Source organism: Phaethon aethereus (genome assembly GCF_964289735.1).
Source record: "Phaethon aethereus genome assembly, chromosome: Z".
Lineage (NCBI taxonomy): Eukaryota > Metazoa > Chordata > Aves > Phaethontiformes > Phaethontidae > Phaethon > Phaethon aethereus.
The window spans coordinates 33,476,853-33,496,030 of NC_138577.1; the positions used below are offsets into that span (position 1 = coordinate 33,476,853).

A 19,178-nucleotide genomic window follows, 5' to 3' on the forward strand; every position below is an offset into this window, starting at 1 on the left:
AATAAAATTTGATCTCAGGGCATCTTAGATTTCCTAGTACATTGATGAGCATGAGTGTACATTACACCTTTGCTGCTTAAGTGTTGCTTAACCTTGGATCTAAAAAATGAGAAAAAAATTGTTCTCCCAGGACTGAGGAGTGTGCTAGAAAAGAATGTACAAAGAATATAACAATTATAATGTGATCACCTGAAAATTGTTCTGGAATTATAGGGTGGTTAATGGACATAAATATAAGACTAATCAGAGAGAAGTTGTTAAATCTGACATTACAGAGAAGGCCATATATTATGCTGAATGTATTTTGAGATTTCATCTTTTTTCCCCTCAAGTCATTAAAAATATTTAGATGGTTAATTGATTGAAAATTATTGTGTTTTTTTTTTAATAAGCAAGTAGTGAGTATATTGACTCAAGAATGAAGCTGCTTCTGTGAACAATAAACTGACATTTACGTGAGAAGGATACAACAACTTTTGCAAACACAGTAAAGAGAAGACAGAAAGCCCTTTTACTGGTTGACTGTCCTGTGGCTAATTTTGTGTCCACTGAGCAATGTTTTTATATAATTTGTCTAGTCATTTATGTTAACTTTTTTCCTGTATTTTTCTTGGGTGACCTCCTCTTACTGCTTTCATACACTTACCAGGCTTTTCTAGCAAAACAGTTACAATTCAGTTTGGAGAGTAATTGAGTGGTATTCTTGTGGACAAACATTGGATAATCCTAGCTAGTCTATCAGTCTAGATCTCTCTGAAAGATCTTTTGTGTTCTTCAGGCATAAAATACTGTTTTATGCATAAATGAATAAGAAATACATTTTCTGAACTGGTATTAATACCATCATTAAGGAGACCTTTTCATCACGAAGGGCTGGCACTGTATCTTCTCCAGTATCAAGTTGCTGTGCAAGATAATTGGTAAAATGCCTTTTTTTTTTTTTTAATACTGTTTGCTTCACTTTAATTTCTGTCCACATTTCTCAGGTAGTTCTCCTGCATAACAGAATAAGATTACATATGTTTTCCTTGTACCCATAAAAAAAGTAAGGATTTTAAAGTGGCTTTATATTTGGATTTTCTTATCATATGAATTTTACCTCAGTTTATAATACAAATGAAAATAATTTTGGAGAATCCTTTTTTACCCAATATCATTATCATAGACTTTTTATTTTACAGTACATTCACGCTAATTCATACTGCCCTAAATTAAAAACTTAGCATTTCTCTCTTCCCCCTATATGTTTTAAGAGAGGACTGTGATGAAACTGTGTACCTAGCAGTGAGAACTTGTTTTCAACTTCTTGTTTGCTTGGTATTTTTTCTATGGAACTTTAGAGGTAATGAACTCCTTTATGCCTCAATTCTGTTTTCTGAAAATTAAGACATTTTTATAACAAGTACTTTTTAATAACTTTTTTTTTTAAATCACTTGGGAATAAATGACATACAGTACAGTAAACTGTTGATGTTAAGAAGTCTTGATAACACTGAATAAGTAGACTTTATCGAAGAAAGTGAAATAAATAAAGCTGAACTTCACAGAAAGGGATTACTTTCAAATGTTATGTCCTTGATACAGTAAAATTACATATTACCCAGGACTGCTAAATGGATGGATTGCAGTTACTCATAGTACATCTCATGGTGATTCTTGTTGAAGGTTTGGTGCAAACACTAAAAAGACTGTAAAGATAAATAATAGTTACTATTTTTATAATAATAAAGATAATAAGGACTTTCTCATCTTTGCTGGTTAGTGAGTAAATTGTTCCCCTTTGTCAACCTAGTTCTGCTGATGTTAATGCTGTAACTTGGTGAGACTTCTGTGACGTTGCATTATAACGCAGTCAAAATTATTCCTCTTTGCTCCAACAAAAGACACGTGTTCATCTCAGGGCAAGTAATACAGCTGTACTTAATTGGAGAGTGATTGAGAGCAAGCATTAAGTGGAAGAGAGATTCAGAGAAAGAAGTAGGTGGTTAGATGTATTCCATTTTTCAATCTGACGTTTTCAAGAGCTTCTTGCTTTCATTAACTGTTATGCCTTTCTTTTCCTGTTTTTATTGTTTGTAGGAATTGTGTTTTCAGTTTTTGAGAGTGTTACCTTCTTTCTAGAATGGAGTCTGAAAGAATGTCTGGAAGGACTAAACAAGCAATGTTGTGGAAACTTTCCTCCTCTTCCCTCTTCTCATCTCCCATTTTCCTTGTAACTGGTTTCTTACTGTAATATAGTTAGGTTGAAGGCAAAAGAACCTGATGTTTTCATTTTAGAGACAGAAAGGTTGGGTAGCTCATTTGAACTGCAGGTGAAGTGCTGTTCGTGTCCTGGTTAGAGGGTCAGATACCATAGTAATAACACTGAAATCTGGTCTTTAATTTTTCACTTTTCCCCTCATTCCTTTATCTCCATGTTCTCATCAGCTGGATTATATAATTACTTAACTAAGCAGGGTTTGTGCAGTGTTGCATAAATAATCATGACAGTTGAAATATGGAAAGCCATCTTTGTTCATAGAAATCAAGATAAGATACAAATAAGCAACCCCCACCCCCGCTGTTTTAAGTTGCACCAGATATCTCTGTGAAAGTAGACATACTTTCTAGCCTTTTCTAGCTCGAAAGTTCTGTTTGTTTAATGTATAGATGGTCTAGTAGTGCTAGGTAAACCTAGTCCTTGTGGAATCCTTCTAAACATGTATACTACTGTTAATTTTCATGTGTGCAGGGGTTGTAGAATGAACATTAATGTTAAAAAAACCCACAACAACCAATATAATATTTCTGTAAAGGTTAAGAAAAGTATGCCTGAATTTACAGGTCCAAATTCATTGTAAATTATTTCACTTCTTAACAAAAAACAACAAACAATGCCCACCCAAACCCCTGCAACCTTTCCACCTGAAAATCAGTTAAAAAAACTTAGAAGGTGCTTTTGATTTTTATACAAATATCTCAGAACCTAGCAATAACATGATAAAAAATTCTAAAACAAGTTTAAACAGTATTATGTATTGTAAAATGTTACAAAAAACTCCTACCTGTTTTAATTAAAAGATAACCAGGTTTGCTTATCTTGCCTTATTAGGGTTCTTCCCAAGCAGCTCTCAAGGATGTGATGCTTTTCTTCGCCACAAGATGACTCTGATTTCTCCATCAGTATTGAAAAAGTATGGAATTCCTTTTGACAAGGTACATTAGTGTTTATTTTTAAACTGTGCATCCATGCATTGAATTAGATTGTGTTTACTGTAAGGATTGTTTATAGTGAAGGTGGGGCAAAGTTACTATTTTTTATTTTTTTTTTTTAGACACTGACTCCATGAAAAGATGAAAACAAATGCTTGTAGTATAGGACATTTTACATGGTTAGCTTGGAATTTTCTAGCAGAAAACACTTGTAGCCATCATAATCTTTATCCTAAAAGTTTCTGTGATTTTTAAGACATTACCAATATTTTTTATTTCTGTTTTATTTCCATGCAACCTTGCATGTGCTTTTCTGTGGACTGAAAAACTTCTTAACTAGCTGTATTAATTTAAGTTGTATATCTAATATTTTAAAAGAAATGTTTCATTTCTTTATGTCTATATATTGTTTTTCTGATGCAATTAAATTTAACTTTATCAGTATTATGATCTAAAAAGTTTCAGGTGGAATAAAACTGGAAGAATTGTTATTTAATTTAAAAAACATTTCAAAAGCTGTAACATGTTAGAAAAAGAGTGAATGATTATTTTGTGCTGCTAAGTAGTTGCAGGCTGGACATTTAATAAGGACGTCATATAAACAGAAAGTGGGAGGAACAACCAGCTTTCTTCTTTGTGGATGAATTAGCTGCTTTCAGAAAAATCTGAAGTACTCAGTTTCTCCTCCTTTCCTACAAGATTTTCTCCCTTATTGTTTCCATTTTGAACTTCATATAGGTGCCAGCTAATAAAAACTTTTCTACTGCATTGCTTTTTCTTTAAGTATATTTATATCCTGAACGCTTTGCAAATTCTAAATTTCTAAATTCAAGAGCGCTGTAAGCCTACTCTGAAGAGTAGAGCTTGATTCAGAAGGTTCTCTGCCTGAACATCTGTTTATGTTATACTGGGTTTTTAAAAGCCTTTTGATCTTCAGGGTGTTATGGTTCCTGGTTTCCCACTGTGCAGACTGTTTTGAGGTGTTCAGAAGAACCAGGCAATACATGCTTTGTCTCACTGTGTTCCTGCTGCGGTGTAGTCCTATAAACTGTCCTCACCTCACTCCTTGTTTATTATTGTGGATTCTGTTTCAGTGTATGCGGTGTTTATTTATTGATATCATGTGGACCTGTGTATACAAACTTAGCTTATCATGTTCCCCGGCCTAGAATATGGGATAATGCAGTGCTTTCTGTCTGCTTTAGTTGATTTTTTTTTTTTTTTTTGGTAACAGTATGAAATGTAGCACACAGAAATAAAATTGAACTGCATCTTTTCATGTGTAGTATTGTCATGGTTTAACCCCAGCCGGCTGATAAGCACTACACAGCTGCTTGCTCACTTCCACCCTTCTCCCCCTACTCCCCCCCACAGTGGGATGGGGTAAGAATTGGAAAGGTAAAAGTGAAAAAACCTGTGGGTTGAGATAAAAACAGTTTAACAGGTAAAGCAAAAACTGTGCACACAAGCAGAGCAAACCAAGGAATTCATTCACCACCTCCCATCGGCAGGCAGGTGTTCAGCCATCTCCAGGAAAGCAAGGCTCCAGCACATGTAATGGTTACTTGGGAACACAAACATCCCGTCCCTTCCTTCATCTTCACCCAGCTTCTGTTGCTGTGCAGGACAACATAAGATCTGGGATATCCTTTTTGTCAGCTGGGGTCAGCTGTCCCAGCTGTGTCCCCTCCCAACTTCTTATGCATCCCCAACCTACTCGCTGTCAGGGCAATGCGAGAAGCAGGAAAGGCCTTGACGCTCTGTAAGCACTGCTCAGCAATCGGGAAGACAAGCCTGTCTTATGAACACTGTTTGCAGCACAGGTGCAATGAAGCCACTGATTTGTTGTATGTCTTTTGGAAAATCACTTCACTCTTCATGCTTAAATCAACCTGGGTATAAAGTTGAAGAAATGTAGGCGTTTAGAATGATACTGCCTGCCTTGGAAAGCAAGTTTTTTTGAATAAATTCCTCTATAAGGAGCAGTTTGTTTTCTGAGTGATACATTATCATATGAAAATGTAGTTGCTGAGTTCAATTTGTGATATATAGGTAAACACTGATTCCCTTCATAGCCTTGTGCTTTATCGTGAAGTGTCAGATGAAACCTTCCAAACCGGAAGGTTTTATAACTAGATTTATAGTTTTGGATTTACAGAATATTACTCTGAACAGTATAATTTTCAGTGGTTGGTGTTTAAAGTAGCATATTGCAGAATGCCGGCATACTTGTTTTCAGTACCACACGTTTGAGGTGTGTAAGGGAGTTGATGTTCTTATTTCAGTGTGTCTTGACTATTCCTGTATTCTAATTAAAAAAAAAAAGTGCTAGAAACAGTTAAATATTTCAGTTTGGTTCTGTCACCTAGCCTTGGGAGGAAGCAGACTGTACCCAAGTGTAATTGTAATTAATGGGATTCAGTGAGAAAGTGAATAAGAGAGAGCCAGTCTGTGATCTCTCATGGCTCAAAGTAATAGAAGTGGAAATGTGCTGAATGCTGATAAGTCAGCCTACGCCTACCAGGTGGCAGCTGAACTGCTGCTTGTTGCAATAGAACACCTGCTAAACTGTCAACGGTGGGAGGGTTTATTGAGATAAATTTTAGAATTGTTAGCATTGAGAATAATCTTTCTTAAACATTCCCACAGTGATTGTTCGAGTGCTACAGTAGCAGTTATAATATATGCACCTGTGTGCATGTGCATTTGCATGTATATACTAAATATGAACCCACAAAAAATTAATCTTGCAAAGTGCAAATGCAAAATGCAAGATCCAGTTTTATTCTTTAGCTTTGTTAGCTATGTATATTTTTCTTGTTTTTCTCTCTTTCCTTCGTCCCATAATACAATCAGAAATACACATCTTGAAGTGCTATCCCTGTGTATTTATTCTTGCACTGAGCAAACAAACAGCACAAGAAGAATTCATAAAACTATAAGATGAGAATTTTGAAGGAGAGAGGGTATTCTAAAAGTGGAAATTGAATGTAAGACCACTATGCCAGCAAAAAGCTAAGATTTAAGACATGACATGTTAATAAAAAAAATGTTTGGAGTAATGAGTTTTAATTTTGGTGATTGCTTAAAATTTAACTCTCCCTTTTTGCAATTTCAAATTGCAAGTGTATTTATCTAAAAAAAGTAATATTTGTCCTTTTAATTTTTCTTGATTTATTGCTTATGCAAAGCATTGTCACACAATGAAAACAGCCTATTTAATCTCTAAGAAGTCTTCTTATTTTCTTGTAATCAAGCGAATGCATCAGTCATTGCTCAGATTATTTGCTTCATTTAAATGCATCTGTTTCCTTCTTATTGGGCCTGCCATCTGATGTGTGTTTCATGCAAAAAGGCCTATCAAACAGTGTATGGGGTGTCTCTTTTAACTCTTCACTTATGAATCTTCTAGTTTATTGGTTAACTCTAATCAGATATTTCAGAAGACAGTGTGCCATTTCTAGTCTCTGACTAGCCTGTCCTTGATGCAGTCTTTGGTGGTCTTACTTGAAGAGATTAAAGCTGTCTCTCACTGGAGAGAGTATTAGTGACTGAGGGTATTAGTGCTGGCTCTCCTTTTCTTCATGTCCGGAGGAGACAGCGGTCCATCCAAGTACAGGAAGATGAGATTTCTCTCTTGAAAGAGAATAATCTGACCAGTGATTTGTTTACCTTACCCTGCTTTTATTTGTGGTTTACTTCAGAAGCCATTTTATCTTATATCTCTTTTATAGGAATTTGGTTTCCATTTGGCTACAAAAAAATATAATTACTATGGCAGTGGTTTTTTAGGGGGTTTTTTTGTTTTTTTTTTTCCTTTTTTTCTACTTTCTGTAAATTCTTGTTGAATCAGTTGCCTCAGCACACTTTTCTTTTAGTTGCTTTTCACTGTACTTGTAAAAACAGACCAGTCCTTTGCATCTACCCTTACTCATTCTCTAAAGCAATGCCAGAGCTTAACTGTACTCAAGCTTTTCCTCTTTTGAGAATCTCCTTCCAGTCCACTTGTCCTTTAGGTATTTGGAATTCTTGTTATCAATAGTACAAGAGTCCTTCTGCTCTCTTAAATTGTACTTGAAGAGAAAGAGGGGGAAGACAGGGGCACATTAAAATTTGTTTTAATGTAGTGTCAAGTGGTGTTTTAATGGCTTTACTTGAGACATTTTGTATGGTATTTCCAATACAAGAATCCCCTTGGTGTTAGTAGCTGTGCAGGACAATTGTTAATTCTTCTTCCTCCTTTCCTATCCAAAGTGGTTTAAAGATACTGCCTGAGGGGATCCAAATGTATTCAGTGTGTTCCTTTGGGATGAACAACGTTGTTTTCTTTAACCGCTAAAGCTCAGTAACTTAGAGTTTCTCCTACTTTATGCTGGATCAGCAATAATAAGTAACTTGAAAAGCGCATCAGGCCCTCAGTCACAGGTCTTCAAATCACATTTTTTGAAATGGGTAAGTATGGGAGAGAAGGGTGAGAATAAGATCTCTCTCCAGTCTTTCCAAGAAAAGTTCTGGTGCCATTCTAGAGAAACATCTTCAGGGTGGTGGACAGAATAATTTCTTCAATAATTAATTTGTGCTAGTATTTAAGGATGATAATTATGAGTATTTTGGTCCAGCCTGTCTTTGCTTCCTCTGAGTTAGGAAGTTTGATATGTTCTTTGCACTGTCTTTTCTGTCTCCCTGTATTTATGGGTTTTATTACCAATGCACCTCTGCTCCAAGATTAGCTTTTTTGAAAGTAATTTCTGAATTTGTGAAGTAATACATGTACCCAACGTTTTCTCAAGTGTACTGTTTCTGCTTGCGTTACATCGCAACTGTGTGCAAGGCAAAAAAATTTCTCTTTCTAAACAGTTGCAAAGGCAAATATAGTTTTCATTGCTTCAGGAGCAGACTGCTTTTGTAATGTGGTTCACTTAGAGGTTTTTTGTTTTTTTTTTTTTACGCTGTAGGTTACACAAGAGGCAGGAGAATTTATAATCACTTTCCCATATGGATACCATGCAGGATTTAACCATGGTTTTAACTGTGCAGAGTCAACAAACTTTGCCACCATCCGGTGGATTGATTATGGAAAAGCAGCAAAGCTGGTAAGTCATATTGCAGAAAATTGATGCATAAGGAAATCTTTCCTGTGGTTATTTCTTGGTGAGAATCTATGGAAGCTGATGAGAAAGGGAGAACTATTAGGTTAGGTAGCACCTTATACTGCCACTGAAGTTTTATTTATAGTTGTTCATTTTATGGTGGGTATTATGCTTCCAGCAATGTGTATTCCTCTCAGTAGTTAGTTTTGTTTGCAGCTTCATGTATATATTGTTCTTCAAAACCAGTTCTATTTATGGATATTTTTAAGTTGAAGCCACATATACTGAGGGTAGTATATGTGAAGACAACTGACTCGAGCTCTTAAACCTCCTTGGAGCTCTGCTGTTTGTGAAAGCGCTTTATTTAAACTAGGAATTTTGAAACCTGGAAAGAAACATAAATAATTAAACTTTAAACAAAGTTCAAAGAAACAAGTTCAACTTTTCTCATCTTTAATGTCATCAGATACCTTGTAGTACAAGATAATAAAGGAACTGCGAACTCAAAATAGATGTTTTTCAGGTTGTAAAATGAGGTGTGTTTTACTGAAGGTATTTTAGATTGAAACTTTATGTGGCATACATTTTTTGCTTCTTTTCATGTATAGCATGTAAATAAGTACACAAAATTAAGAAAGAGTGCAATTTGTTCAGCAGAATTTTGTTACTCTTTCTCACTATACTGTGAATTTTCTCAGAATACTGGCTTATGTAAGCTTTGGTTAGTATGCGTCCCAAAATGTTTGTCAGAGGCATTTTCTGCACTGACTTGTTTGTTATTGAAAAATCCTTTTCAATAGTGATTTGCTTAATATATTAGCTAATAAGATGACATGGAATAAAGGGCAAAATCAGATATGCAGGTTTAACAGTTAAGTAATAATAGTGAACTCTCTTGAGGGTAGTGGTCAACAGCTCCATGTCCAGGTGCAGATCGGTGACAAGTGGTGTCCCTCAGGGGTCTGTACTGGGACCAGTAATGTTTAATGTCTTCATCAATGATATAGTGGGATCGAGTGCACCCTCAGCAAGGGACAGGATGCCACCTAGAGGGACCTGGAGAAACTCAAGGAATGGGCCTGTGTGAACCTCGAGATTCAACAAGGCCAAGGTCCTGCCCCTGGGTCAGGGCAACCCCGGGTATCCATACAGGCTGGGGGATGAAGAGACTGAGAGCAGCTCTGCTGAGAAGGACTTGGGGGTACTGGTGGATGAAAGCTGGATATGAGCTGACAATGTGCGCTTTTAGCCCAGAAAGCAAACTGTATCTTGGGTTGCATCCAAAGCAGCGTGGCCAGCAGGTCGAGGAAGGTGATTCTGCGCCTCTGCTCTGGTGAGACCCCACCTGGAGTCCTGCCTCCAGCTCTGGAGCCCTCAGCACAGGAAAGACATGGACCTGTTGGAGCGGGTCCAGGGGAGGGCCACAAAAATTATAAGAGGATTGGAACATGAGGACAGGCTGAGAGAGATGGGGTTGTTCAGCCTGGAGAAGAGAGGTCTCCAGGAAGACGTTATTGCAACCTTTCAGTACTTACAGGGGGCTTGTAAGAAAAATGGGTACAGACTTTTTAGCAGGGCTTGTAGTGATAGATCAAGGGGTAATGGTTTTAAACTGAAGAGGATAGATTTAGACTAACAAAGGAAGAAAGTTTCATAGTGAGGGTGGTGGAACACTGGCAGAGGTTTCCCAGAGAGGTGGTAGATGCCCCATCCCTGGAAACCTTCATGGTCAGGTTGGATGGGGCTCTGAGCAACCTGCTGTAGTTGAAGATGTCCCTGCTCATTGCAGGGGGCTTGGACTGGATGACCTTTAATGGTCCCTTCTGACCCAAACTATGCTATGATTGGAATACCATCATTAGAAAGTCTCAAATAGTGGAATTTTGTGATTCTAGGCACTGTTGATTATTATTGTTAATGAGATTGAATATGCTTCAAACAGAAAAAGTTTATAAATATTTTTTGTCCACGTGCTCTGTATGCATATGCTAACAGTAGTGAAAGTATTGAAAACGTCAATATGCATTTAACACGTTCTGGCTGGTCTTTACCTTTAATGAGAAAGTTGTTTTTTTAATAGCCAGCAGGTAAGGTGTTAACTGTAAAGTTAATGAAAAAAACCCAAAAAACCCTATGTATTTGATAGTTTGGAATTTCTATAGATTGTGCAATGAAACGAAGTTGAGAGAAATATGGTCATGGATACATATGAGTTAACTGTGGCAGGAAAACTGTCGTGGATTTTAAAAAGTATGAATGTGCTGCAGCTCTAAAATTGATTCAGCTGAACTTCAAGAATGGCAAACTTTATCTTTGGATGTAGCAAATCTGTGGTAGTGATACCTGCAGCTACATCCCTTTCAGTGTACAGGCTTCATATTTCTTATGTTTTAAAAGAATAGTCTGCCATTTGGTGTGCAGCTGCCCCAGTAGAAACTGTTAAATGTTTTATGCCTCCAACCTGCCTCTCAGTTATTGTATTATACCATAAACTTAATGTCACTTTTAAATTCAGTGGAGTTAGAAGATAATTTTTTAAAGCTAATGAAATTTTTTTCCTTTACACCACTCCAAAAGTGCTTCTGAAATTCTGAATTTCTAGCTAGAAAGTCTTGGCATATACACTCTAAATACAGTTTTATTTAATCAGAATACTCTATCATATGGATAAAACTTTCAGCTTAGGACACTGAATTCTGTGCTCTGTGGTTATTGCACATAAGAGCAGTATTGTGCATGAGAAATTAAAATAGTTCTGTAGTGTCTGCAGGTGAATTTAAATGTCTGAAAGTTTCAAAGTGGTAGCTGAAGCAATAATGAATAGTATCCCTGTATAGGGAAATCTTAGATACCATTGTCAGATGTGAACTCCAGTTTCTCTGGCAAATGGTTAGCATGCTTAATGTTACTTGCCTCTTTTTTTATTACTTATTACCACAGGAATCTGAATTAAAGTTTATTTTTCTTCTCTTTTTAAATTAAAAAGAACATTCTAGGAAGAGCTAATAGTAGGATTTTTAGTATTTTTTAAAAATGGAAATGTGTAAGAAGAGAAGAACTAATGGAAAGGTAGTGAAATAATTCTTCATAATACTTACTTATATTTGTTTATGCTGTACAAAGAGGGTAAAAAAAGTCAGAGAAAGTATGGTCAGCTGGTTACTTGTTCTTAAACTGTACTTCTGTGACACTTTGAAAGCACACACCACTTATGGAGTTACTGCAAATTAGGTGCTCTGTTTCTTGATTATGGTGTTTCTCTAGAAAAGCATAAGGATAGCTACAATTATTTTTATCACAACCTCAGGAAACTTACAGAAAGTATTAATTGAAAGGGTAAGAAGTCTGTGTGCCCAAAGAATACTGATATTTTAGTATGATTTATTTGCAGCTGTAATAATTTAATTTAAAAGAATAAAAACCACAACACAACCTTGCATTCCCATTTGTCATTCCTCAGAGTGCTGGTGTTATGTTTGACCTATCTTTTCTCACTGTATGTGGTATGTACAAGAATTTTAATAGAAAAAAATATTTTGGATCCCCTAGTTCCCCTGTATTGTACTGCAGAAATTGCCTGCATCAGCATTATCTAGGTCAGTTCATTGTTGTATTCTCCTGTACTCATTGTATACTGATGACTGATTATTTGTGTTCCTACAGGAACACTTCTATCTTTACAGAATAGTTTCAAATTGCTTACAGATGGGTTTCTGTCTTAGAAAAAGAAAAAAATCCTGAAGTACAGTCAATATTCGTTCTTCATTAATTTCAGAAAAAAAAGGCAAAGATTTCCATTAAAGTTGTAGTAAATATTTAGGCTGTGTGACAATACTGCTTTCCTGCATGAAATGAGATGGTATTAAAGATTCTGTGAAATTGATTGCAAATGTTAAATAAGAGATAGTTTAGGCTCTCAGTATTGGAAACTTTGGTTAAGCAGAGACTATGGATGCAAATTCCAAAAATTATTTTCTGTATTTAAAAATGCTAAACTTGTGATCTTGGTTTCACTATGTGTACCCTACCTACCTGTAGTAGTTGAACCCTGCCTAGTCTCCAGCTTGCTTTCTTGAGTTTGTGTAAGACTTCCACTTGGGGCGACATATGAAAAATAATACCAGGTGGCACCTCCAGCGTGCTCTTTGCTACAAGTTGGCTGCTACTTTGAGCTCTGTTCTCGCTTTTGGACAGAATTAAGTTGGACAGAATTAAGTAAAAGCAAGAAGCAGATTAAAAAAAAAAAAGGCAGAAATAGAGAAATAACATCTATACTAAAAGTCTCCCAACTCCAAGGGAGAAACAGTGTAGTTTTTGCTGTCTTTTTCCATTGGCAAGAAGACACAGGAAGAGAAGTAGGAGATACTGGTGAAAGGAACAAACCAGTCATGCTCTCCTGAAGATGCTTGGAAAATGGGTGTCGTGCAGAGGGACGTTGGTGATGTGCTGATGTACAGTAATGGTGGGACTTAAAGAATCAAAGGTAGGTAGTGCTCAGTTCACAAGTACTTCAGTTGTGTTTGTTATGTTCTGTGAAGGTGAGAGGCACTCAAAGCTTTACATGTTCTTAATCATCATCCTGTAACTTTCATTTGTTGAATGCTGTTTATTTTTGAAAAAAATTTAGTAGTACAAAATAGGGGCAGATAGGATATTTCTTCAGGCGCCTGCGACTTTTGTCATTTGCCTAAAAGATCTGTGTTTATTTGAGTAGGCTGGAAATGTGTAGCTTGAGTTTCCGTACTCCAGTGCATTTTGTTACCGTTGTTAAAGCAGATGAGCCAGTGGAAATTAGCTTGTATGTTTTGTAGGTATCTACTTTGAGTTGTGCTGCATAGATAACTTGTGTGCTGAACAAGGGGTGATGTTCAGTTATTAGAATTGGTGAACAGAAATATTTACACACAATTCTTTTATGTCTAATAAAATAAAAATCATTCTGAAGAAATTGGAAAAAAGACACTTCTGTAGTCTGAGAAAAATCTGTTTATTAGATTTATTAGCTGTAGTGCAGGACACCCTCTGCCCCCACCCCCAAATCTGTGGATCATCTGTGTTTATTAATTTTTTTTTTTTTGTGTTTTAGTTATTATTTCTACTGGATGCCAGTGTTGCCCTCATAAAAGGGTTACAGTGCAAGACCTCTCACTTACAGGTGCCAAAACTGACGTTCTTAGTCGTGATTTTCACCTGTCCAAATTTCAGCTCCAGTGGATAGGATCAGTGAATTTTTTGCACTCTTAATTTGATACTGAGAACTGGAAACAGATTTAAATTTTGAATAAGATCCTGTGTTTTTGTGTACAGGCAATTTTTTCCCTATCTTGGAATTCCTCTTTTCCCTTGCTGCTGCTTTGTAGGTGTTTGAAAAACTTAGATGTTGGCAAATCAGTTCCTAATTATAGGGAATAATATAGGGAGTCCCCTATAATTATAATAAATGACATCCTTGGACCTTGTGTAGAGCTTCTGCATGGTCCCACCTAAGCTTGATACGAGAAGGTAGTTCACAGAACAGAGAATTGGTTTGAGATGGAGGTCCTGTGTAGGAAATGTCCAGGAGATTGGTGATGTGAGCAGGTTTGGTCAGAGCTCTCTAATTCTTCTTTATTCAGTGGTGATTATTTTAGTTTCTTTCCTTTCATTCTGCTTTTGTTACTGTTTACCAACATTTTCCTGTCTGTTGTTTTTCCAAATCCTCATGTCAGGGCCTCTCACAACTCTGTCACCCCTTGCCCAAATTGATACCCATACTTTCAAAAACTTTCAGAGAAAGCACTGGCATTTCTGAATACTGCTGTCGTCGCTCACTGTGTCTGTTTTGTGGCACCACTTCGTAACTTTCACTCAGTATAAATGTATGTAAATTTTACTGCCTTCTATCAGGGATAGAGTCACACTAGGTGATTTTACTAGTCATTATAACGATTCTTTTGTATTGCAGCTCATTTTAAGACGTGATTTGTTTTCAGATGTTGGTGCTGGAAAGCTTTTTGTTTTTTAGCTGATATGTAGAACCTGAGGATAGAATTCTACCAACCTTTTTGTACTTGAAACTTGGGCTACTTAAATATTATTGCTCTCTTTCATGAAATTAAGTCAGTAATTACTCATGCATTCTTCAGTAGTAGCTGCTTAGCAACATGTTTTCTGTGGATAGGTTAGATCAAAGTGCTGGCCTGCAGGTTGTATTTTTCCCTTTGGTGGGATGAAGCACAGTTGTTTTGATGTTAGGTTTGATGGATTTGTTTGCCACTGCATTCATTAGCTTCACATCAAAAAACTGACAGGCTGTTAAATGAAACTTTGGCTTAGATTTTCAGCTTGACTGTTTTGAGACCCTTGTGAAGATATTTTGTTTTTGTGCTGCAGCAGCCTCAAGCAGTTATGACTGTTTCAGAGAGAAGAAAAGTTATTTAGTGTCCTGATTTGTTTGGGTAAAATAGAGTCATTGTCTTGAGGATAGCCATGTCCAGCTTATGCTATCCAAACAATACAGTTGTTATAAAATACATATTGAGGGACAATATGTATGACTTAATTTTATCAGAGGAGAAATTATACTTGCCACACAAAAGCACTTTTTTACCTCTCATAGTTTATTGAGGTAGTAATTTTTTCAGTGAGGATTATGTTTAGCTTGATTTTGTACAATAAAATATTAGTTCATTTAAAAACATAATTCTACTCAGTTGTACCTTTTTTTTTTAAAATGTGGGTAAGTGGTTTAAAGGCCTAAGCTTAAAGAGTATCTTGCTACTTCTACAGCAGTGCTTTAGTACTGAATGTCAGAAATACCTATGTGTGTAAGCTCATTAGTGATTCTTATATCAGCTTATTTTATTAGTTTGAATTAGGTATTGCTGTCAAGGAAACTTTTTTTTTTAAAACTTCCTATGTTCATGCATTTGATACCAGTCTGCAATGATATCAACATCATTCAAGATGTACAAATTAATGTTTTTACTTGCTGAAAATCATAATTAGCCACCTTATGTCTTTGACTTGGCTGCTAATGAAGTCTTACACGGATTCAGGAACTAGACGTGTTTTCCATTTTTGGTCCTGATGTTAGTACACCACTTCAGAGCAAATCCTGTGCATTCTCCTGCTTGACATTTCACTTCATAATCATAGTGCCGCTCTCATCTTTACAATTGTCATAGAATGTTCTCTTATTCTTTCTTTACGTTTATTTCTTTTAACTTGATCTGTTCTTTATCTTTTATTTTTGCCCATCTTACTGCTATCATCTACTGCCCCTGTTTGGTTCTTACATCACAAACTCAGCATTTCCTTAGAACAGCAGCTATTGAAAATTTTCCACTCTAAAATATATTGCTGTAATGGAGAGATTGTCAGTCTCCCAGTGTGCAGTAACTTGCACACTTTTATATTTCTAGTACTGTGACATCTGAAATTAGTGGTGATTTTAGGAGTAGAAGGGAATAGTAATAATCACAATATTTTTACCTGTAAATGCAAAAAAAAAAAAAAAGCTCTATTGTTTTTTGTACCTTCCCATTTTGGTAGAGCAACTGGTTGTAAGCTCATAATCTGAAACTTCAAATTACTGTGTTTTTATGTTTTCACAGTCTGTGCAATGCTATGTGCCAGTATTGTCGTTGTCTGTGAGTAGTGTATTCTGTGATTCTGAAGTTCAGTGTCAATTCTCATGAATCTTTTCCATCTGTACCTAGCAAAACTTTTTTGTGTGTGAAACTACAGTGCATGTGACTAAGGTTATGCATGCATGTTTCTGGCACAGGGCTCTCATGCAAGCTGACAGCTTTATTAAATAAAAATCAAACCAACAATGCTATCAGATTATTTTTTACAAATGCACTTTTTAATATATTAGGAGAGGAGAATTCCTTAAAATAAGATTTTAAATGTTGGAGTACATTCTGGCAACTGTGAGTGAGTAGAAATGATGTAATCTAATTTTCCTTTAAAATTTTTTTTTTGTCAAAGTGATAGAAGTTCCTTTTATCAAAGTAATAAATGTACCAAGTAGGCACACTTGGTGGATGTTTAGAAGTTTTTGTTTTATAGCAGCTTTTACCAAATGAAGTGAATTTTTTTCGTAGAAAAAGAAAAAGTCAGTAATTTACAATTTACAAGAAAAAATATATTAATGCTTTAGACAAATTGCACTTCTGTATGGTTCACTACAAGACCTTGCATGCATTCTTAGAGTGAAATAAGTAACTTCATTCTTCTGTGCATAGTGTATAACCAATATAACTAAATAATTTCCGTTGAGACTCTTATTTGTTCTCTATGTAATATGATCTTATATATTCAGCAACCTCATCAGATCAGTTATTAACTTTTAGAACTTAATTACAGAATCACCTGTTCTTACCTTTGCCATATGATATTCCACACACATGGGGTTCTGGGGGAGAATTTTTCACCTAAAGTTTCTGTTGCAAATATATATCTATGTATCTATATATAAAAAGATGGATTGCTCTAGGGGACTAGAATAGTGTCTGCTTCTAGAGTGCGGTGTAGTTTGAAATACCCAGTACACATGTGAATGAAAAATAAAACCTTATTTTATCTTGGTGCTTAGGTCTGGATTTTCCACTCTATTCCAATTTAGTTATTTCAGTTACTTCTTCTGAATACCTTAATATGGGACAGTAAATGCTGTGTTTTCTTGGCTTTTTCAAACTATGGTAAGAACAATCACAATATGTAAGAAAGACAGAGGGGTCTGAATATTTTGGTGCATTATTAGGGGTTCTGTGGGGATAAATCTCTCATATATGCAGAGGAGAAATTTAGTTTAGCTACTATAATATTTTGTTTCTTTTTCATGCTTTTTTAAATTTCTGTTTCCAATGAATCAAGAGAGCCACTGTAAAAATTTACTCAAAAAGGGGAAAGATAGCATCAAGAACCCCCCCTAAAATCCCTTTCTCTATGTTTTCCTTTTTTTTATGTAGGTGACGACAGGGTGTTGATACACTTGGCTTAGTGTATCAGTCATTAATTTGTTAATCAGGGTATAAGAATATATCTTAGAATCTATGATTGGACAAGATTTTAGAAAAAAAAACAGATTAGGTTGCTATTAATATGTATTGAATGTCTTTGAAACAAACTGTGAACTTCCTTTGCAAATGTGTTTGAAGTTAAAAATAATTATATTACTTTATTGTAAATCAGGTAACTTACTGTTTTCTGTGTACTGTAGATGTATGTATGAATGAAATACTTGAACTAAGCAGTTTTAAGGGAGTTTTAATGCTGGTATTAAAATTACAATGTAATAAGAAACAATGTCCTAGGTGATGCTGTTGATATTCTGTGAACATTATTAGATAGCTATCAGAGTGGGTTGTGGGACTTGAGGGAGTCTAGACATAACACATTTTGGCAAAAGTCTTCACAGGTAATTCTGATTAAATAAAATGTAAAATTTATATATAGTCCCTAAAAAATGGAAAAGAAAATAGGAAAAATTTTCATAGTTAAATATCTTTTTTATGTAAGTGAGATACCTAACTAGATATGGCTTCATGTTGTGTTGAAGTTTTGCTGAAGAAATTCCATGTATTTAGAAGCTGTACAGAGTGCTGCCTTAGCCTGTTTAATTGAGTCCTATATCTGTTCTTGCTTCATGTCCAGTTCCCTGTTGGTGCAAGTATAGTTGCAAAGTGGTGATAAGAGAAGGATAAAGAAATAACATGCTAGAGCTTGCTGGGTGTAAGAGGAATAGTGTTTTCAGTCAGTCATAGTAGACAACAGAATAAGCGGTGGCTCTCAGGGTTACTATATTTTATACAGGTTTCATGCTGGGTAGAGAAAAGAGACTGTTACTTACTTAAGCAAGGCAAAGTCTAACCATTACTAGAAAACCCTCAAGAAAGACAGTGAAACAAACACAGATACCTGACTCCAAGTCTGCACATCATAGAACTAACTATTGTATCTGTGGTTATAAAGCAAGTTACTTGGAGATGGTGGAATTATTAAAATGCTTTTGTCATGAAAGAAACCGGTAAAGAAGTAGTAACAGCATTATGACAAAAGTCAGACTTTGTAAAAAATCTTGGGTGATTCTAAAAATAAATGGTTACATTTTTAGCAGTTGGACATCAGGATGACAATAAACAGCAATGTAGAGTAAAAAAATTAAGTTTTGAAATGGGATACCCTGTATGGAATGTAGCTACAAAGAGAGAATAAGAAAAAGATTAAAAATACCATGTGCTAGAGTTTGCAGGGAGTAAGAGGAAGAGCATTCTGTTTTTACTTGATGTGATACAGGCATTTACAGTCTGAGTTAACTCTGGTGCAACACCGGTTTAACTGAAATCTGGCATGTTCAAGTAATTTCCTGAAAAACACACAGGTTTTTATTTTTCGATTTTTATTCTAACTCAGTTAAATTGTGGTTTTGGCTAAATTTGCGATTTTGAGGTAGGTAATATGCCCTTCACTTAAGATAGAGGAGATGCTAATAATGATAAGACAGTATTAAGCTACTTGGTGTGACTAAATTTATAAAATAGCAACTATCTTTAACTCAGTTTCAGACATTCGTCTACCCAAAACAGAGGCACAGTGTTTGTGGAAAACATGTGTGAGCACCTGGGAAATGTAGAGAGAAGAAACAGTGAAGAAAAAACAGATATATGTTGCTAAGGCACTGAAAATGTGGACCTGAGAAAAGTGAGAGCTGTAAGGGGCTGAGGGAGGTAGAATTAGAATTTCTGTGCTTGCCACTCCAATCCTCTTTTGCTATTCGATTACTTTTGGCTATAGGGGATAAATATTTTTTACCTGCATGCAAGCAGGTTAATGTCAAAGAAGTACCTTACTGCATGATGAATTTCATCTCCTACAAGGAGTGAGCTCAAGTGTTTAATACTCGGAACA

The 19,178-nt window shown here is 35.7% G+C and overlaps 1 protein-coding gene across 1 annotated transcript in view; it reads left to right on the forward strand.

Annotated features, from left to right (window-relative positions):
- KDM4C (lysine demethylase 4C) overlaps positions 1–19,178 on the forward strand; it is a gene marked incomplete at its 3' end in the record, with an annotated part of 237,135 nt that overhangs the window by 25,979 nt on the left and 191,978 nt on the right. Inside the window, exons 3-4 of the mRNA XM_082013446.1 lie at positions 3,092–3,195; positions 8,148–8,285. Coding sequence (XP_081869572.1) covers positions 3,092–3,195; positions 8,148–8,285 — 242 coding nt within the window. The remainder of the gene's footprint in view (positions 1–3,091; positions 3,196–8,147; positions 8,286–19,178) is intronic.